Below are 23,013 nucleotides of genomic sequence, written 5' to 3' on the forward strand. Positions count from 1 at the left end.
TAACAAATACCTAACCTTTTTCTAATTTCAAATTTGTGCCTTAACCACGATTTATTTTTATGGAGGATTTTGCATATTTGCCGTATTAAATTCAATAATATTTCTTTTCCGTCGGTTCCCTTGTATATTACATTACATTATATCAAATCAAATCTAATCTAAATAAAATATATATGTATATAAATCTTCTTAAAATCTTTTGTCACAAAACTTACAAAGATGTGGCAAATCAAATTCTTTCGGGGATTCCTTTGTCACCGAATTCGGTTAGATGAATGTCATTAGATTTGTTATAATAAAAAAAGTTTTCAATTTATATTAAATTATTCAAAATCGATTGTGTTTTTTTATCAAATCTTTTAAACCCAAGTTTCAGATAAGTTGGAAAAAAATAAATTAAAATTATATATACAAATATCTTATATAAAATCGTAAATTGCATATATAAATATAAATATTATTCCGGCATATAAATTAATAGGAAAAGAAAAATATAATATATAATAATTAATCGAGTTTCATGTCGCGAGTGATTTGCATTCCAATTCGTGAAGATTCAGGGTCAAAACCCTAAGCAAGGATCTCAAAGTCGGGAAGCGCGTAGTCATGTTGGGAAATGAAGTTATGTATTTCGTGTTCCTTAAAAAAGAAAAGGATGTTAAAAAAATCAAATTATTATTTTCTTTTCTTGAAAGAATGAATGAAAGAAAGAAAGAAAGTAAGAAAGAAAGAAAGAAAGAAAGAAAGAAAGAAAGAAAGAAAAAAAAAGAAAGAAAGAAAATTAAACCTTCCCTCAATAAATTATGTCAAATGTGGAAGATGCGACCGAAGGACAAATAGGGCAAACTGAGAAGAAGAGTTTCGAATCATTTAATGCCCTATAAATCTGAGTTCCTTCGGGTTTCATGTAGATAGCAAATTCATATATAATGAGACGACATATCAAGGTCTTATGACGTAAATGGTGCCAGGTAAGAATGATGGAAGGGGGGGGGGCAAAATTTGTGATAAATTAAAAATTTCGGAAGACAATTTTTCGTTATTATATATTTAATGATTTAGTTTTTTAAAAAATATTTAATTTTAATTTTTAGTGTCCCGGACATATAAATTTCCTATATAAATGAGAAAAAGAGTGACAGAAAAACAAAAAAATCATCCTATAAGATTTCTTCTAAATTTTTTGGGGAAAAAACCGCTATATAAATAATTTATATTAACCCATTTTTATAATATTATATTGATCCCCTGATTGGTTACCCGGTCTAAATCCATGACACGTGACACCTGTCACATGAAAACTGATAAAAATAAAATAATCAGCAACAATTTGATACAAAAGAAAACGATAAAAATTTTGGGGTTTATCCTTATTTTATTTTTTTTATTCTTATAGGGATATTTTGTCAGGGATAATGACATGTAATAATACCTAGACTGACAATGCATTCATAATAATGCATTTGAAGGCGTTGTTGAATGCAAATCAGCTGGAGGCGCCATTTTGGTAACCCATATAGTAATTATTCTCAAGTTAAAAACTACCTTGCTTCCTTATTATCTCGATGATCAGCAGCAAATTCATTAAAAAAGTTTGCATCAAACATAGGAATAAATTGGCCTCTCGTTTAAAATAAGAAGAAGATATGGGTAACCAAAATGGTGTCCTCAGCTGTTTTTCATTTGATGTACACTTTTAATGAATGCAACGACATTCTACGCATTATTATATGTCATTGGTCAGGGGGTTAATATTTACCCGTAAATGTCTCCCAGCGATATTACCGAAATAATAAATTTAGGACGTTGAGCCCATCTGCTTCGGACATCTTAAAAAGGATCAAGGAATGACGGTCTATTTACACTATAAATATTGTGTTTCCTCCGTCAAATAAATAGGGATTGTTTTTCCTGTATCGCATCAAACCTGAGTGCGATCCACAGCCCTGCACGGGACCGGATTCAAGTCCGAAAAAGGACATTCTCTCTATTTTTTAAAAATAAATCCTTTGAGCTGATATAATTGGGGAAACACGAATGAAATCCCAAAATAGGATGCAAATATAATTAATTATAACTCGGGGGTTATTTTAAAAATACAAAAAAAACATCGCGTAGATAGCAAAATAAAAATATAGGACATAATCAGAGTTATTAAAGTAACGCGCTAACTTTTTTGGTAGCTATAGCTAATAGCGGCTAATTTTTTTATAATTATTTAATATTTTAGGGCGACTTCGCTACTCTTAAAAAATATAATGAATGAAGGTAAGTATAAACATGAAAATTTAAAATATAATATCATAATTAATTATAATTTTTTATGATTTATTAATTAATTTTGAAATTAAAATATAATTTCGATTTGTAATTCATCATTTTCATTTGTATTATAAACCTAAATCACGGGTTAATAATTTAAAATGTCATCGCCTATGGATATCCAAATCGTTGAAAGTGATTTAGAAAATGAAATTAATGAAATGGAAGTTACCAGGGGAAGAAAATGTTCTTAATAGCTATATTATAAATTTCCCATTCCATAGATTTGAAAATTTTTAAAATAAATATATAATCAAAACTGGTTTCAAATTTATTTGTTTAAGATGTAAAAAAAATATTTCCCCAAATCAATCCAGTAGCTATAACCTCAAGAAACACCTAAAGGTAAATTGTCATTTTTATATTCTAATAATACTTATTTTATAAGACTGTTCACGAGTTTTAAGGAAATGGAGAAACATCTAAATAATTTTGGTATAGGCGACTCTACATCCAAAAAGACTAATTCAATTCAAGCCAAATTAATTAATAATGCAAATGACAATATTTCTCAGAAATTGGCTGATAAAGTTATTGTTGATTTTATAATTTATACATTTCAGCCAATGTCCTTAGTTAATAATCCATCATTTACCATGATGATTAAAACTCAATCCCCCTGGTACAAAAATTTTATGCCACCAGACACTAAATGAATAAAATAGCAGATAACTTTAAAATGATGAAAGATACTCTAATAGTTGAGTTATCAGAGATATCATATTATGTACCACGGGAGATAGTTGAACACATAACAGAAGATAAAAACTTGTTTATATTTATAAATTGATCTGATTAAATATTTCTGAACTTATTTGGGAATCACAGGCCATTGATTAGACCCTAGAACTCTAAAAAGAAGATCTGTGGCATTAGCCCTAAAAATGATATAAGGATGCCAGACATACGATGTACTTGCAAAAAAAATTATTGATAGTCTATCTTCTTTTTTTTTTAAAATTTTATTAACTCTTATATTAATATATGTATATAAATTAAATACGACCTTACCCTCAAGTGCTAGTGTAGAGAGATTATTTAATAAGGCAAAACTTATACTTTCTGATCGTCGATCTAGACTTGGGGATGATAATATTGAATTTTATTATTAAAATGCAACAAATTACCATAAACATTTATTTTCTTACATAAATTTTTTTATAATCAAAACTAACTATATTTTTATATTTATAAATGTTGATTTTTATATTATTTACTATACAATTTACATTATAAGCAAAAAATAAAACAAATTTGTTTGTAAATTTTTTTATAAAAAGTAGCTAATAGCGAGCTGCTTTTTTTGATAAATAGCGATAGCGGTAGCGATCTACTTTTTTTGATAAATAGCGATAGCGGTAGCGCGCTACTTTTAAAAGTAGCGTTTAACAACTCTGGACATAATACGCGTGAATTCTGATCTCACGGCAAAAAAACAATGTTATTCGAATGCAGTTTTTTCAGTTTTAACTTTCCGTACGATGAATTTCCCCTTTAAATAAAATAAGTCTTATCTTAATTTCAAATAAACACGTAATAATATTTAAATTAAAAATTCTTATAGTTTTATAGTCAATATAATGAATAAAAAATCATTCGTTCTTTTTATTCAACGATTAAATTGAGCCAGAAAAAGGTCATAATTACCAAGTATTTTTTAAAAAAAAATAATATATACACCAAAAAATAAATTTGTTTTGATAAATTATATCCACTTATTCGGGAATTAAAAAAATTAGCTAGAAACATGCCTAGGAAAAGTTGCCTAAAAAAATGTTCTATCTGGAAATTCTGTAAGAATTTGATAAAGGGTTAAAATATTTATAACGGGTAGTATTATACAATTTTTTCCTATTCCTCGGAATCAAAATTCTCGTTTCAATTTTAAATATGCCTTTCACCTTCCACCCCCCCCCTCCCCTTCCTTTTCTCCAAAAAGATAGTTATTTATTTTAATCAAACTTCTTTAATCTGACCCACTGCTTGGTGACTAGGACGAAGGCTTCGGGCGTACCCGACAAAAGTGCGTCAAATAGAACGGATTTGTTAGGGGGAATCCTATTATCCAACTCGTACCCGAGAGCCAGTAATATGGAGGCCGTAGTAGCGTACCCGATTTCGCTGCAGAATATATATATATATAAATACTAAGTATTAAGTAGTCTAAAATATATGTATATTTATCAGAGTTGTTAAAAGATACTTTTTAAATGGATCTAGATACAGATACATCGTCTAAAATAATATCTAGATACAGATATTTTAATCAAAAATCTATCTAGATACAGATATACCACATTTTAATATCTAGATACGGGATCTAGATACAAGTATCTAGATCCTTTAACAACTCTGATATTTATTAATATTTATAATACCATTTGCACAAAATAAAAATGTCATTTAGTATATTGACGAATTCGGGCCTAATTCAAAAACGAATTATAACTTAATTAAAACCAATCGAGAGAATGGTATATTTTTCTATTCCTTCAAAAACGAATCCAATACGAATAATATTGGTCGACTTTTTTTAATCCATTTTTTTTTAATAGGCCAAATGTCTATATGGTTTATCATCGTTGTGGGTTAGGAAAATATATATCTTAAATGTGCGAAACTCGGGAAAACTTCTAAGAAATGCCATTTATATGAAATTGATCCCTCATTATAGACTTTTATAAAATCATAAAGCTGTTCGTTTCTAAAGGCGCACAAATTTTATCACTCCAAGTTGCCTTCCGTAAAATAAATATGTGGTAGTAAGGATGTGGTGTCGTTAAAAAGCCCAATTTGGGAGTCCTAAAATAAATATTATGTAAGTATCGAGAATTTGGCGAATAGATGTCCAAGCATTTCTGTGCCAGCTATTCGCATAAAATCTTTAGGCTTACCATAAAGTTATTTTGTGGTTATAACCTTGATTCGGGCCGTTTTTTTAAATCTACTCCAATCGGGCTTTTTAACAACAACTAGCTAGGATGATGAGATCATGTTATTTTCTTCGTCCGATAACATCAATTCCATATCGCGGTGATCAAGATACAGACACGCGTTTGTATTTTTTTTTGTATTTCTTTACATACCCCCTTCGTTTTATCGAAAAAAAAATTAGAAAATTGGCAAATGATGGGGTCATCAGGTTTTATATTTATTTTAAATACGTAATAATATAATGTTAGAGTAGATTAAATAATATATTATATAATAGTTATATCTTCTTTTTTTTTAAAAAAAATAAATATATAAATTAACGTTATTAATATATATATATATATTATATGTTAGAGTCAATGCGTTTTTTTCCGGGCAATGTGTCATTTTTTATTAAACTTTAAAATCATTTTTTGAGCGTTTTTTTAAAAAACCAATATTTATCGGAAAATGTATGCCGTCATATTTGAAATTACCTATATACCATATATATTTTAGACAAATTTTGCCAAATCAACGTCGTCCAAATTTAATATAAATTTATACTAAACTTTCCCATATATTTTTTTTATACTCAATTATAAATGATTAAAAGGTGAACGGCAAAATTTTCTACAATTCCTACGATAGTTATTCTTAGTACATGCTGGAATACAATTCCAGGTAAAATCCAACTTAATAAATTTTTTTTAAAAAAAGAAAAGAAAAAGAGATTTTATTTAAAGTTGTAAAAATAACATCGTTGGCCGGAAGAAGAAAAAAGTACGTTGACGGTTAACATGTATAGAGTATATAAATAAGAACTTAGGCACCGCATTCATAGTGGATCCGATCCGACACTATTTAACAGCTGATCGATTTTTAAAATCGGTTTACGAGAATCAATTTCTCTTTATTAAAACCAGTATTTCTTAGGTTATCATCATGTATAAGAATTAGAGACAAAATCAATATTATTACCAAAAAAATTGATCTCGTAAAAACAGATTTTAAAAATCGATCAGCTGTTAAATCGTGTCAACTTTATACGAAATTTGAACGGCGTAGAGAGTATAGTGCTGTTTAAAAAAATCAGATTTGGGATTTTAACCAAAATAAATATATAATTTATAAGCCTAATTAGGGCTTAGGCCGCATTCATAGTGGATCCGATCCGACACTATTTAACAGCTGATCGATTTTTAAAATCGGTTTACGAGAATCAATTTCTCTTTATTAAAACCAGTATTTCTTAGGTTATCATCATGTATAAGAATTAGAGACAAAATTAATATTATTACCAAAAAAATTGATCTCGTAAAAACAGATTTTAAAAATCGATCAGCTGTTAAATCGTGTCAACTTTATACGAAATTTGAACGGCGTAGAGAGTATAGTGCTGTTTAAAAAAATCAGGTTTGGGATTTTAACCAAAATAAATATATAATTTATAAGCCTAATTAGGGTAAGGCCGCATTCATAGTGGATCCGATCCGACACGATTTAACAGCTGATCGATTTTTAAAATCGGTTTACGAGAATCAATTTTTCTTTATTAAAACCAGTATTTCTTAGGTTATCATCATGTATAAGAATTAGAAGACAAAATCAATATTATTACCAAAAAAATGGATCTCGTAAAAACAGATTTTAAAAATCGATCAGCTGTTAAATCGTGTCAACTTTATACGAAATTTGAACGGCATAGAGAGTATAGTGCTGTTTAAAAAAATCAGATTTGGGATTTAACCAAAATAAATATATAATTTATAAGCCTAATTAGGGTAAGGCCGCATTCATAGTGGATCCGATCCGACACTATTTAACAGCTGATCGATTTTTAAAATCGGTTTACGAGAATCAATTTTTCTTTATTAAAACCAGTATTTCTTAGGTTATCATCATGTATAAGAATTAGAGACAAAATTAATATTATTACCAAAAAAATTGATCTCGTAAAAACAGATTTTAAAAATCGATCAGCTGTTAAATCGTGTCAACTTTATACGAAATTTGAACGGCGAGAGAGTATAGTGCTGTTTAAAAAAATCAGATTTGGGATTTAACCAAAATAAATATATAATTTATAAGCCTAATTAGGGCTAAGGCCGCATTCATAGTGGATCCGATCCGACACTATTTAACAGCTGATCGATTTTTAAAATCGGTTTATGAGAATCAATCTTTCTTTATTTAAACCAGTATTTCCTAGGTTATTATCATAGACAAAATTAATATTATTACAAAAAAAATGATCTCGTAAACAGATTTTAACGATCAGCTGTTTAAATCGTGTCGGATCGGATCCACTATGAATGCGGCCTAAAGTAGAATCCCAAGCCTTTCCGCCATTTACGAGCGAAAATATCGGGCTTACACAACATGATTATGGTTATAATCTTAATCGAGCCGTTTTGAAAAATTGACCCGGATGGAACCCTTTTTAGCAACACTAGAAATACAGAAGAAATCGTGAACGTTCGCTTAGCTCTTTTTAAATATAACGATTTCGGTTTGACACTCTCTGGGGCACCAATAAACCACCTGGGAGCGATAGAGAGATGGGATCATAACGATACCACTTCACAGATACTAAAAAAAAAAGAAGAAGAAGAAGAATCTAGTATTTTTTTTAAAACATATTACTGAATTATAATAAATACGGCAATGACCCAAGATTTAAAAATATGGAAGAAGAAAATAATATCCAGCCCTAAAATTTTAGCGATTTGTTCGTATTCTTAGTATTCCTTTTTTTTTATAAAGCAAGCACTGGAGAAGAAAAAAGGTAGATAAGAAAAACGGATTGAGACTTGATAAAAAAAAATCATTTGGCCTCGAATTCGAAGTGGCGCGATTGCGATCGCGAATTAACAGCTGATCGATTTTTAAAATTCTGTTTAATATTAATTTTTATCTTTAATTTCAATTCATAAATAATAATCTAAGAAATGATGATTTTAATAAAGAAAAAATTGATCTCATAAAAAACGATTTTTTTAAAAAAAACTATCAGCTTTTAATTCAAGGTAAAGGGGGCTAAGAGAGGATTATGCGCAAAAAAAAATCAATAAAAGTATTCGAAACGAACTGCCTGATATTTTTTTGGGTGGTAAAAAATAAAATATAGGACTAATTGACAAGAGCCAATCAGACCCAACTTTCTATTTATGTAGCTCGAGTTGAAAATGTTAAAAATGAAAGAACGGATATTTCGATATCCACGAAGGAGGAAAAAAATTAAATAAGCGCTCATGGAAAATGAAAATATTTTTTTTCTGTTAATTATTGAAAATGATATTTTATAAATGAAAAGAAAAGATAGAAAGTATTTAAAGGAAAAAACAAAATAATTTAAAAATTTATAAGAAGGTCTGTGTCCTGTCCGATTCGAGTTTAAAAAAATTTAAAATACGAGCAGGAGACATATAGAATGTTTGCAAGTAATTGTAGGCCCATGGTAGGCAGGGGTCAATAAGATACTATTTTATATCATCTTCCATATGTCCAATACAAAATATATTTTCTTTTTTTTTCCTCGACCGTCGATTGTGCGTTTTCGAAATGGAAAAACTTTTCAAAAAATCGCAAATCTCTCATTTTAAAAATCTCGGCTCAAAGTAGCCAAGATTACTCCGACACTGAATCTTGGACAGGTTCGTAATATCGAAATTTCGTATTTTTTGTAATATTGTAGATAAATATTAAACATACCTGACGTGAGAGCTCAGGGGGTTGAAGTTGCTGAAGTAGTATAAAATGGTTAGCAGTTGTTCCAAAAAGGCATCCATATTCTTACATGTGGAAAAATAGAAAATCAAAATTAGAATTTAAAAAAAATAATTAACTTCTTAACATTTGACATGTAAACTGACAAAAAAAAAATATGTATCGAAATCAATCAAATTCAAAATACGTCAATTAAAAAAATAATTTTTAAAAAAAGTATCAGGAAAAAAAAAAATTAACTTCAAATATATGGGGGCTAAACAGTTCCTTGTATAGCTCATTCAATTCAATCATGTAGGAATTGTTTCGGTCGGGACAAGACTTGATCTTCAAAAAAAGATTCATCTGATCCTCGCTGAAGAAGTAAGAAATTTTGTAAAGGGAGAAGGGAATGGGCATTGGGGGAAAAATATTATTATTACAAACAGCTGAAAAACATATGTTGCCGTTTATATATATAAAGGAAAGAGAGTTATGGTTTGTACTCAGCCCCCTTTAAAGTAAAGAAGGATCCTATTCGTGATGATCGGAAAAGGGGTGGGGGATCATTCCTGGCTCTTGATAACTGTTTTGGATTTTGTAGAAAAAAAAAAGAAGAAGACCGGAAGAAAAGAAAGACGAAAAGAGAGAAATGAAACTTGATATCGCTGGCCCTGAATCCCAGGGATTCATTTCTGGTCAAATGTACGGAAACGGCGTTTAGCTTCCCGAATGAACTGGAATCGAATTTTCTGGAAGGAATTTGAGTCGATATGCTGACCCCGTCTTCATTCATTTTACTCTGTAGAGTGAGGGGAGGGAGGTGGGATGATAAATAAAATGATTGTATATTCGTTTTAACTACATTTTTTTTTTTGTAAAAATAAAAATAAACTTTGGCGAAAGTCAGAAGTTGGGAGTAATTGAGCGGGCTATCCATGAGATAGGAACCATTTTCTGAGTAAGGCTTGAGCATGTCCTCGCTGTTAACACATTCAAATATATAATGTATATTCGTATTTTTTTTAAAAAAATATTAGAATATTGATTTGTCCTTTTTGAAACACCACGGTAAGTAAGACGAGAGATAATCAGAATCGAGTTTGCAAAAAATTTTCGCTATGAAATCAATTTTTGCTTCATCGATATCAAATAATATCCCTTTAAAATTTAAATGGTGATAGATAAAACAGTTTTTATATTAAATTCGATCAGCTGTTAAATCGCCAACGACAGCATTGGGCCCACTTATTGAAAAATAAAAAGCGGTAAAAAATAAATATACGGTCCGAAAGCTCGGTTCACGTCGGATGCGAAAAACCTTTACAAAAATTTCCACGGGTCGGGCGGGCTCCGATTACTATACAGAGTTTGGAACATGAAACAAAGAACCAAAGTGAGAAAGATTAGCTGAAACCAGAACAAAAATTTTAGAAGTAAAACGGCCATCTAAATTCTTTTTTTAGACACGGCAGAACCATTTCTAGGAAACCAAAAAAAGTCTATACTTTAATTTTAGTAGTTAAACTCAGCTATTGTTATGTCCATCCTTTTTTTTTTATTAAAAATCGATCTACATTCTTTTTCACCCTTTTTTTTTCTTCATTCCATTCATTTCTTTCTTATTTATTCTGTATTATCATCTTTAGTATTCTAAATATATTAATAACAAAAAAAAAATGTTCGATAATAATAATAATACCTATCGGAATGTTGCACTAGGGTGGTCAGCAGATTTAGGACCAATTTGAAGTACGATTCGTATTTCGGGGTTCTTTTACCTTCCCTGTTATTTACAATAAATCTTTTAAAACTTCTTTCTTCAGAAAAAAAAATCTAGCAAAAAAATAATCAAGTCTGTGTTAATTGGGTCATTTGATTGACCTGCTTGCGCTCAAATATCTTCAGGTCCGGTCCGTGTTACAGAAAAATCGATTTTAAGGTCAGAGTCCCCTTTCAAACTGTATCGTTTTAAGCGGCGATACTATTTGACTAGCGAAATCCACAAGAATCTCGCTACTTCGCATAACTATAGTATTTTTGGCGAATAAACCAAAACATGAGTAATTAATTATATAGAAAGAAATACGTGTAGAATAAAAAAAAAACCCTTATCTGAGAGAAACATCTGGGGCAGGGTGGCCAGTTTAGTTAGACCAAATGTATGATTTAAAAAAATTTGATTATATTTCTTATGGAAAGGAATAATAAGATTTATCGCCACTTCCCACATACATTTGGGAAAATTTATATATACATTCTCAATATTTTGTTATTGGCTTTTTGGTCGAAAAACCTGATTAGATCTTTCCATTGATATTAATAGCTATTTCTGGCCATATCTCCAAGTATCGCTCTTGAATATATTTGTAATGGATTTATAAATATGCTACCGAGGAATTCTTCTACTCATGGCAATATTTATTTTTTTTACTACACTCAAGTTATAAAATGTAAAATAACATATTTTTTTAAAAAAAATATATATATATGTTAACTTCAAAAGATAAAAATAAGAGTCCAGCTTCGATGACGACCTATCTCCGTACCTAGTGGATCTCGCGAAAGATTTCCGAGGAAGCTGGTAAAACCAGAACAAAGGCTGGGAAAAGTCGGATAACCTTTAGAAAATAAAAATAAAATATATTCATTATTATATATTGTTCTTTTAGCGTGACGATTCCTAAATGGGCGCCCCCCCCCTTAAAATTAAATCGGAACGAGAAACTTTAAAACGTCAATTAACAGTAATCATCGAAATGTAATGTGGTATATAAAGATGACAGACAGTATTCAAGAAAGTCCAATTCACGAGCACACAAATCCCCCACCCCACCCCCACTGTAAAAGAGATTTTTGCCCGGGGTAAATTAGGTCCGATCATAGATATATTGAAGAAAAATTGAGATATTGCCGAAAACTATACGTCGATGATAAATGTTACTTTTTTGCCCATATTCTCCTTTACACGTTACTATATAAATAAAAAATTTATTCCGATACTTATCTTGCACCATTTATTTTCTCTTCTCCTATATTCCCCAATACAGCCGATTGAATTATTTTATGGAACTATAATTGGATTTTTTTGTTTAAAAAAAAACACTTATATAACGCTAAAAAAATATTTGTGTGTGTGGAGGGAGAGGTGGGTAAAACAAATCGGGGTTAGAATGGACATCCAAAGTTAATAATTTGACCCTAACTTGATTTACATCAAAATTCTAGATAGAAAAAAATCCTGTCATAATCAAATCATGTATAGGGTCAATCATCTTCGCGCCTTTTTCTTTTTTTTTCTTCCTTATAATATTTTATGGCGCTTTAAAATAAAAAGCGTCGAACAGAAAATAATTTAAAAAGAAGTTAACCGAACTTTTATAAACCGCCATAACTTAGTTTGAACGGTATCATAAAGATTTTTTTTATTTTTTATTGTTATCATTCGTATCTCCTCGCATGTTACAATTTTTGCGCTAATTTTAACTCTGTGGGTGTTAAAATAAGATTTAAATTATTTATATATATAGAAACGAATATATGGGGCACCCTGTATAACAAGAATCGAACCTTACATCAAAAGGTTTAGACATTGACAAAGGATAAAATGATTTTCTAATAATCTGTATGAGTTGATGGGGGGGGGTGAGGAAAAGTAAAAAGATAGATACCTGATATATTTGGTTACGAGTTGGTACATGTCAATCCAAGAGAATTCTGAACCGTGCCTTGTCAAAAACGAATAATCACCGTACTTTAGGCGGTAATCCTTAAAAATATAGTTATTTTATTATTTATATATATATATACATCTTACAATATGTTCAAATTTTTCAAGTTCACTCCTGTCCGAGATAAATAATAAATTTTTGACCGATATGTTTATTTTTTTTTTAAGGAAGAGAGTTTGATGCAATGTGGAAGGAGGAGGGGGGGGGGAGAAAAATTAAAGGAAAATATCGGATAGATAAAAAAAAAGAAATGGAAGATTTTTTTGTAGAAAGGGAAAACAAAAATAATCTAAAAATTCTGTCAGAGTTTGTCAATGTTCCATCTGGCCAAGCTTGTCCGATGATCGCATAGAGTTCAGTTCAGTCCAATCGAGTTCTGGTTAGATTCGAAGGAGAGCACTCAAACGAATTTATAGAAGTCTTCACGTTCCCCTATACCGGTTTACTTAGAAATTGGTAAAAACATAAAAACAGGCCACAATCGTAAATATATCTGTATAATTATTTTGAAAGCATATTGTCCTTATTCTATCCATGATGCTGTTTGTCGGTATATAATATGATCGTAATCACGGAAAACAGCATCAGATTTGAAATGATTAAGATAAAAAAAAAACTTTTAACGTTTGCGCTAAATGAACGACCGCCAACCCAACGAGAAGTCTCTCCCTTGGCGTGTTAGCCCAGCCGTCACCGGTACCGAGCATGGACCTACCTAGTTTAGCGGCTTCACACAGGGTATTTTTGGTTTCTTGTCTCAACCCATTTTGGCTCTCTGAAATTAACAATCTAAAAAAAAAATGATAAATAATTTTGTCAAAACGCCCATATCTATAACAACTTGTTTTTACAATTCTAACAATCTTTTCGATCGGCGATATCTTGTGCATATTAGGTGTTAAGAAAATTAATTCTATTTTAAAAAATTTAAATATAGGCATTGAAAAAAAAAACTAACTAGTACCATTCAGGAAAATGAAGTTTTTTTTTTTTGGAAAAGATACTATTAGATACTTGACTCTTATGCCATAAACAAGGATGCGAACCTGAACCCGGGTGCAATTTTGTGGAAATTTTGATAACAGGAACATAGTCAAAACCGATTTCTTAAGAGAGGTCCAAACCCGTCTCAGGCCCGATTTGCCCTCAAATCGGTCTCTGTTTGGTCCGCGGTTTCAAATTCAACGGGTTCACATCCCTGGCCATAAATATACTGCCTTAACTCAATGATCGAATTCCTAGATTTAAGTATTAAAATAAAATCATCTGGTGACACGCTATTCAGATTATCCGTGCTAAAAAAAAAATTTGAATAAAGTTTTTCGTATAAAAAATTTTTTTTAATAACATTAATTATTTATTTAATAAGGGTAAAACAAAAATGGCGTGTCATCAGCTCATTTGTCATTGATCCAAAAGGAATCAATGGGTTAGTTAGTAAATACAACATCTCAATAATATAAATCGCTTTGCGGAAAAAGCAGGGTTAGAAAAAAACGCAATAAAAAGGGGCTTACGGTTTTATCGCGGAATTCATGGGCGGCTGCTCTGGCGGATTTAAAGTTTTCTGATTTATTTATTATATATATATTTTTTTGTAAAAAAAATGGAAAGAAGGATTACGACTATATAAAAAGATATATTTTTTCCCCCATAATAATTTTAAAAAATTTTGAAAATATAAGAAAGAAAGAAAGAAAGAAAGAAAGAAAGAAAGAAAGAAAGAAAGAAAGAAAGAAAGAAAGAAAGAAAGAAAGAAAGAAAGAAAGAAAGAAAGGAGTAAATCAAACGACTATAGAGAATGAATTGATTAGTTATATTATTCATAGCCAAATAAAGAAACGGTTGACATCTAAATAGCATTGCTCAAAGTAGCGTTAATTGATTATGTTTTATAAACGTCTTCAAAATGACATATTCAAAAAATGGCCGCCATGCCATATCTGAAGCGATGAAAAATCAAAAATGGTCGTTAAATATAAATCGCAAATTATATTTCATACCTTTTTCGAATATAATAATATTTATAAATGTTAACGGCTGTCGTCAATAATATGGAATACTATCTTAGAATACAAAAATCTTAAATTTGAAGTATATAAGTTTTCAACAGTATACTACTGGTTTGCATTTTTTTAGAAATTTTCTAAGTAAGAGGCATATAAATTAAAAAACTTAAAAATGAATAATTTAGTTGATTATCGATTTTGAACTTTACTAAAACAAATCACAATATTAAATTGGTTTGATTTAATTTTGTATTAATAAATGATTGTATTTAATTAATTAAGATCGTAAAATAACTTAAATAATATCAAATCAATTAACCTTCAAATGTTAATGCTTGATTAATATTGAGACATTATGAGTGATCTTCATATTCCATTTTTTAACACAAAATTTTTGCAATTGTTAACATGGTGAATGAAAATATAATTTAATTTATATGTAATACTCTAAATAATTAACATAACACTTGTTCAAATAAAGATTTATATAGGTCTTAATAATTTTTTTTTAAATTAATATCAAATATTTATAGATGTTAACGACTGTAATGTATTAACTTTTATTTATAAAATTGTATTTTGTTATTTTGGTTTAAAGCTACAAATTTATTGTAATAGAATAAATAGATAAACGATTTTGTAAAAAGTATATATTGGATATATTTTATACATATAATATACATAAAATAAATACCACTTTATAAACTCTACATTTGGCGACGAGGATTGGATGATGGGACAGTGGTTCAACGGAAAAGTGCGATATTGTATGATGTTGAGTCAGAGGGTATTGTAAAAAAAAAGCAAGCATGCCGACCAACTGAGGGATTCTCATGTACAAGCTAAAGAAATACCCCCAAAAAACAATGGCTGCGGATTTAGACAATGCAGAACATAAAGGAAATATAACTTTAAAAAAAAGGAAGTGATTCGAAACCCCCATTACATTATCACGAAGAATTCAAATTGTAGCGGAGAGAACTGTAATTTAATTGTATTTTGGTTTAAAGCTACAATTTATTTGTTAAAGTATATATGGATATATATATTTTCTCATTTTATGCATATTATAATATACATAAATACCTATAAACTCTACAGCGACTGTCGCCAATAACATGGAATGCTAATCTCAGAATACAAAAATATTAAATTCGAAGAAATATTGTATTATTTTATATATTAACTCGTAAAGAAAACAATGTGATAGTAATACGTGTACCTGATAAAAAGTTTATACAACTAAGTTGATCGTGACAATTGTTTTGGTAGAGCTAAGCTATAATTAAAAGGGCATAATAATTATCATAGAACATACAGCTAAGTGTAAATGTAATGAAATAAATATTTAAGATATTTAAACATCGTTATTTTGAATAAGATAACACCCATCTTACTCTTCCACATCGCAATCACGAGATTCTTTGCCAGTTATCTCAAGTAAAAATTTGTTTATAATCTATGTTCATGCAATGATATTCCAAATTTGCAACTACAGGTTTCTGTGATATTGCCTGATATCTGAAGTAAATAAAATCTATTATAATTTCTCAATTTACACAAATCTAGATTCCCCTCTTGACTTAGCGCAAGCTTTATTAGACTTAAATTCAAATATTTATTGCAAAAATTATCGTAATAATAAATTGTATTAATATTATTTTTAATTTAACTAGAGGCTCGTTTTGTCAAGAGCCAAAAGGGGAAAATGTTACTCTTCTTTCAGAACTATCTCTATAGATTTCAGTGTCAAAATGGGGATATTATAAAATATCGTTGTAGAGTAACTGATTATACATGATCATCCTTTTGAAATAGGGACATTCGAGATGCTTAAATCTAAAGAAGCACTCGAAAACATAGTAGCTCAGAATCCCCCTGAGACACGCTTAAACATTTATCAACAAACAATGGATAAGAGATGTTTGGAGGATCCAGAAATAGAAAACTATTCTGAGGCGATACCATCATTTATATCTTTGAGGAGTCACATAGACAGACATACTCCTTATGAAATATCGGCCCCCTATGCCTCAATCGATTTTGGATATTAAGTTATCAGCAGAATATGCTATGACAACTAGCAATGAACGTTTTCTAATCCATTGAACAGGTAACCTATACTTTTTTTGGCACTGATTCCATGTTGCGCTTGACTGAGGGTTCTGACATGATCTACATGGATGGAACTTTTCATGTAGCTCCTACCTTATTTTTATCAACTTTATACCTTGCATGTTATGTATGAAGGTGTTATGATGCCTATCATTTACGCTCTACTTCCGGATAAGACAAAAGAAACATATATCCGGCTTTTTCAAATTATTACTAATTTTTGGGCCAAACGCCAGATAACCTTTAATCCTCGATTTGGCCAAACAGACTTCGAGGCAGCTGTTATATCAGCTCTCAAGTTTGTATTTCCTAACATGATTGATTATAAAAGGTTAAATTTATGATTTTTTTTTTACATTATTCCCAAGAGCGTTATTTTGCAGATGTCAATCTCTTAAACGTGTATTTGCATCACTCCAATGTTCATAACCTACGTACATAACATGAAAGGTATATAGGTGATAAAACAAGCTAGGAGCTATATGCAAAAGTTCCATCCATGTAGATCATGTCCGAACCCTCAAAACGTATAGGATGCCTGTTCCATGGATTAGAAAGCGTTCATCGCGAGTTGTCGTGGAATATTCCGCTGATAACTCAATCTCCTAAATCGATCGAGGCATGGAGGGACGGTATTTCATAAGGAGTCTGTCTATGTGACTCCTCGAGGATATAAATGATGGTATGGCCTCAAGATGGTTTTCTATTTCTGGGCCCTCCAAACATATTTTATCCATAGTTTGCTGATAAATATTTAAGCGTGTCTCAAGGAGGATTGTGGGATATTATGTTTTCGAGTGCTTCTTAAGTTTTAAACATCTCGAATGTCCCTATTTCAATAAATTATTATGTTTACCAGTGGCTATGTATACACCATCATATATAAATTTAGCATGACAACCTGCTACTTTACAGCGATATTTTATAATATCCCCATTTTGTGAGTGAAATCTATAGAGATAGTTCTGAAAGAAGAGTAACATTTTCCCCTTTTAGCTCTTAACAAGACGAGCCTCTAGTTAATTAAGAATAATATAAATACAATTATAATAATATTTACAATAAATATTTGAATTAAAGTCTAATAAAGCTTGCGCTATGTCAAGATAGGAATCTAGATATAATATATTTTATTTACTTGAGATATCAGGCAATATCACAGAAACTCGTAGTTGCAAATTTAGAATATCATTGGATGAATCTGGATTATAGATAAATTTTTCCAATTTGAGAATTTCTAAAAAAAAATTATTTACTTGAAGATAACTGGAAAAATCACAGAATCTCGTGATTATAAATTTGGATTAGCATTGGCCGAACGTAGATTATAAACAAAATTGTCAATAGAATTTAAAATTTTTATTTATTTATTTGAGATATCAGGCAATGTCACAGAAACTTGTGATTGTGATGATGGAGGAGTAAGATGGGCGTTATCTTCAATTAAAATAAAGATGTTTAAATATCTTTAATATTTATTTGATTACACTCTAAATCAAGCTGCATGTTTTATGGTAATTATCAGAGGACGAGCCGTGCCGTGTACCTGAAATCGCCATTATTCGCTATAAAAATCAAGAAATAAATATAAATATATTTTTTTTTAAAAATCCGGGTCGGGACTGAAAATTTTTAAAATTAAAATATAATATCCGGCCTTGGCCGTGCAAATGGTACCTCTGCAGGTCTTTGGTAATTATTATGTCCTTTAATGATAGCTTAGCTCTAACAAAACAATTGTCAAGATTAACTTAGTTGTATAAACTTTTTATTAGCACTTTTTATAAGGTACTCACTCGTATCCTGAATATGCTATATCAAATGTTTCCTATATACAAATTTATTAAACAATATTACTTCAAGTTTAATATTTTGTATTCTGAGATTAGCATTCTATGTTATTGGAGAGAGTCGCTGTAGAGTTTATATAATGTGGTATTTATGTATATTATATGTATAAAGTGAGAAAATATATATATCCAATATATACTTTTTACAAAATAGTTTACCTATTTATTCTATTACAATAAATTGTAGCTTTAAACCAAAATAAGATAATACAATTTATAATAATAGTTGATACATTACAGTCGCTGACATCTGTAAATATGTGATATTAATTTTAAAAAATTATCAAGACTTATATGAATCTTTATTGAATCAGTGCTATTTTAATTATTTAGAGTATCACATATAAATTATATTTTTACTATGTTAACATTGCAAAAATTTTGTGTTAAAAAATGGAATATCAAGATCATTCATAATGTCTAAATATTAATCAAGTATTAACATTTGAAAGCTTAATCGATTTAATATTATTTAAGTTATTTTACGATCTTAATTATTTAAATACATTCATTTATTAATTGAAAATTAAATTAATCCAATATAATATTGTGATTTGTGTTAGCCAAGTTCAAAATCGATAATCAACTAAATTATTTATTCATTTTTAAGTTTAATTCACTATGCCTCTTACTTAGAAAATTTCTAGAAAAAAATCCAAACCAGTATACTGTTGAAAACTTGTACACTTCAAATTTAAGATTTTTGTATTCTAAGATAGTATTCTATATTATTGACGACAGCTGTTAACATTTATAAATATTATTGTATTCAAAAAAGTATGAAATATAATTTTCAATTTATATTTAATGTCCATTTTTGATTTTTGGTCTCGCTTCAGATATGGCGGCCATTTTTTGAATGTTATTTTGAAGACGCTTTAAAACATAACCAATTCATGCCATTTTGAGCAATGCTATTTAGTGGTCAACTGGATAAATTATGACAGCCATTTGTAATGTTATAATAAAAATTTAAAAAATCGTTACTACGTTACATCATTGATATCGAGGTAGGTATTGGTCAGCCAAGCGTGCCTGAGCTGCCAATCGATCTCTTGGTCCGAATCTAGTTTGGCGAAAGGTTTGGTGTCCAGATGATTGTGCAAATATCTGGCATATTCTTTTATGTAAAGAAGATAAAGGAAAAAAAATGTCTATAAATTCTCAAAGTTGGCGCCTGAAGGTAATGGGTTCTGGTTCAAAAATTAATTGCACTTTTGTGACCATTTCTAGGAAATTTTTATATTCTTGGTTTCCCAACTTAGAGCATTATATAAGTCGGTGACCGGCAGAGGTTCTATTTGCACGGCTCGGCTAGGATTTTTTTTCAGGCCCGTGTACCGGGGTCAGGCGTGCAGGTTCACTGATATAAGGGAAGGAAAGCTTGAAAGATATTTCAAAAGAGAAAATAAGGCGCCTGATGGACTGGCAAGATTAACGATGATGTGTTCTAAGGTATTAAGAAGCTGATAATCCTCAAACTGTTTCTCCGAGATGAATAATCATCCAGTGGTGTGTAATAATAAAAAAAAAATGATTTCATTTATAAAGATGTCGCGAGTTGGTAATAATTTTGTTTTTAAAGCGCAATAATTTTTGGGTTGCGTGAATTTGATTTTATGATTATATTAATTGTAAGCAGTGGCGTAGCTAGAAATTTTCCTTAAACGAAGCCCACCAGACCCAGTTTAACGGGTCTTCGGCCCTTTTGCCCGGCCTACGGCCAGGTTTATCTTACAAATCATAACCATATCTTTCATAATTAAATATATTTTTTAAATGCATCAATAATATGTTATTATAATTTAGTAGATTATTCTAATAATACTATCCAAAATAATTTCAATAGTAATATAATATCCTTCCACAAACATCAAAACCAGAAAAATATAAATATTAATGGTATTTATTTGATATCAAAGTCACTTTTAAGTCTTTTGAACGTAACGTATAATCTAAAAAAAAATTTGCTCTGGGAGGGGTCTAAACCCGAAAAACCACCCCCGTAGCTACGCCACTGATTGTAAGACTTCATGGCGAGTTAAGAATTTATTATTTTTTTTATCATTGTTAATTATTTTTATTTATCGTCCAAATTAGTGTTGTTAAACGGCTAACTCAATATTCTAGCCAGAAAAAATATCGCCTACGTCCAGAGATTTCGCTAATAGATGCCCAAACCTTTGTTCCTTCTACAGACAAAATCTTCAGGCTTGCGTAATATTATTCTGGATGAAACAACGAGTTAGCCGTATCTAAAAATGGACTCAAAACGAGCCGTTTAACAACGCTAGTCCAAATTATTAATTTGAGATGCATAAAAAGGCTGAACATTATAAAAAATTAAAATTATTCAATTTTGGGAAAATAATACTCGAAACGGCTAAGAAAACAATTCCAATTTTTCTAAGAGGAACTTGAGGTATACAGGGTTTGACATCGAAATTCAAAAAAAATCTACAAAATATCTTGCTCTTATGAAGATCAAAAAAAAATGCAAAGATTTATTTTTTATTTTCTACTCAAAATTTTGGGTGAAAATAATCTTCAAATGCTCATGTTAAACTCTGTGCTTAGGTAAGAAACAGAGATGCAAATCAGAACCCGGGTTCAAGAAATTTAAAATTGTTTGGTTGGGCATTTTGAAACCAAGGAACAAACCGAGACCGATTTAAAGACAACTTATTAAATCCGGGGTAAAATGGACTTGGGGCAGGTTCGGACCCCTCTTAGAAAAATCGGTTTGGCTTAGGTTTCCATTATCAAAATTTCCATTAAATGAAATTTAAAATTCTTGAACCCGGGTTCAGGGTTCACATCCCTGGGTAAGATAACTATTAAATTTGTCGTAAAATATAAATATTAAGGCGGCAAAATATTTAGCTTACTATTTTTATAATTTGAAGTTTTAATAATTTTAAAAACTAAATTCTGCGATGGTTTTTATCTTCAATAATTAGTAATTTAGTAATTACACATTTTGGTATACTCTTCTTGCATTTCGTATTTGGCCCTAAACTTAAATAGGTTGTAATAATTCTTAGAAATATCAAATACTCTGAAAAACTCGATATCTTTTAAATTCCGATCATGATGAAACCACGATTTCCATTAACAAAAAATAAATGAACAGTAAATTATAAGAATTCATTATCAATAGTAAACTACAGAGTTGTTAAAGGATCTAGATACTGGCATCTAGATATAAAAATGTGGTATCTGCAACCAGATAGATTTTCGAATAAAATATCTGTATCTAATTATTATGCTCTGAACAACTCTGGTAAACTACAACACTAGATAGTGTCCCCGGGTTTTAAATCGTTTCTAGCTGGAACAAAAAAAAAGTGTGATTCTATAAGTGAAAAGTTATAAATAAAAGAATCAATTATTTTTCTAAACAAAAATATAAAAATTACCTCTCAAATAGATGGACGAGCGAAAATATTCGGAATTCGCGTATTTCGATCTCAATTGCGGGTCGGAAAAAATCTTTTGAAAATAACATAATTTTTACATTTTTGTAAATCTAAAATTCGTGTCTTTTTTTTTTCTTCTTCAAATTTTTTTCCCAATTTAGTTAAAACTAATATCAATATCATCATAAAATATTAGTTTAGACTTTAAAATAATAAACTTGAAAAATATATTCATTTAAGTGGCTGTTTTGTAGTGATGTTAAAAGTTACTTTTGAAACATAACTAGTTACAGTTACTAGTTACATTGGCAAAAACATAACTAGTTACAGTTACTAGTTACATTTTTACAAAAGTAACTAGTTATTAGTTACAGTTATTTTCAAAAGTAACTAGTTACTTACTTTATACATCATTCATATGCGCATTATTTATTTATTGAATGCATTTATTTAATATAAAAAAAATTAGGATAAACAAAGTATAATCAGTTATTTAAAATAATATACAATTTATTTATATAAAAAAATATCGCAAAATTGAATATTTACATCGAATATAAAAATATATATTTGCAATGAAAAAAAAACATTTATTTTTCATAAAAATTAGAATCTAATAAATGTTTATTTGCTTTTAACAACAAATTAATTTCAAGGTTATTATCTAGGAGACGTGCTCGTTCGTTTATCTCCAAAAATGAGCTTACCTAGACTGAACAAGCGCTCTACGGGAGCACTTGATGTTAGAACAACATTTTATTTAATAAAGAGTAATTTTAACTTTGGAAAATCGTTATATAAAGAAAAAGTGTTGTTACTTGTTAGATATGATAGAGTTTTCTATAAGTTCATTATCCAGAATATTTTGGCACTTTAGGTCAAAAAATCCAACTACATCAAGTGATGTTGTAATCATTTTTTTAAATTTGAGTAATGTGCTTATGAT

The 23,013-nt window shown here is 29.6% G+C and overlaps 1 protein-coding gene across 1 annotated transcript in view; it reads right to left on the reverse strand.

The window, feature by feature from the left end:
• Positions 1 to 466: 466 nt before the first annotated feature.
• Positions 467 to 23,013, reverse strand: part of LOC135926327 (tetratricopeptide repeat protein 13-like) — a 33,620-nt gene continuing 11,073 nt past the window's right edge. The window contains exons 11-23 of the mRNA XM_065462164.1: positions 22,068 to 22,140; positions 19,644 to 19,768; positions 14,192 to 14,241; positions 13,292 to 13,463; positions 12,615 to 12,712; positions 11,442 to 11,564; positions 10,646 to 10,729; positions 9,839 to 9,926; positions 9,603 to 9,745; positions 9,205 to 9,319; positions 8,950 to 9,029; positions 4,285 to 4,443; positions 467 to 639 (exon numbers count right to left, since the gene is read on the reverse strand). Coding sequence (XP_065318236.1) covers positions 519 to 639; positions 4,285 to 4,443; positions 8,950 to 9,029; positions 9,205 to 9,319; positions 9,603 to 9,745; positions 9,839 to 9,926; positions 10,646 to 10,729; positions 11,442 to 11,564; positions 12,615 to 12,712; positions 13,292 to 13,463; positions 14,192 to 14,241; positions 19,644 to 19,768; positions 22,068 to 22,140 — 1,431 coding nt within the window. The 3' untranslated portion in view covers positions 467 to 518. The remainder of the gene's footprint in view (positions 640 to 4,284; positions 4,444 to 8,949; positions 9,030 to 9,204; positions 9,320 to 9,602; positions 9,746 to 9,838; positions 9,927 to 10,645; positions 10,730 to 11,441; positions 11,565 to 12,614; positions 12,713 to 13,291; positions 13,464 to 14,191; positions 14,242 to 19,643; positions 19,769 to 22,067; positions 22,141 to 23,013) is intronic.

The sequence above is a fragment of the Gordionus sp. m RMFG-2023 genome, chromosome 3 (assembly GCF_954871325.1).
Source record: "Gordionus sp. m RMFG-2023 chromosome 3, tfGorSpeb1-WG-v2, whole genome shotgun sequence".
Taxonomy (NCBI): domain Eukaryota; kingdom Metazoa; phylum Nematomorpha; class Gordioida; order Chordodea; family Parachordodidae; genus Gordionus; species Gordionus sp. m RMFG-2023.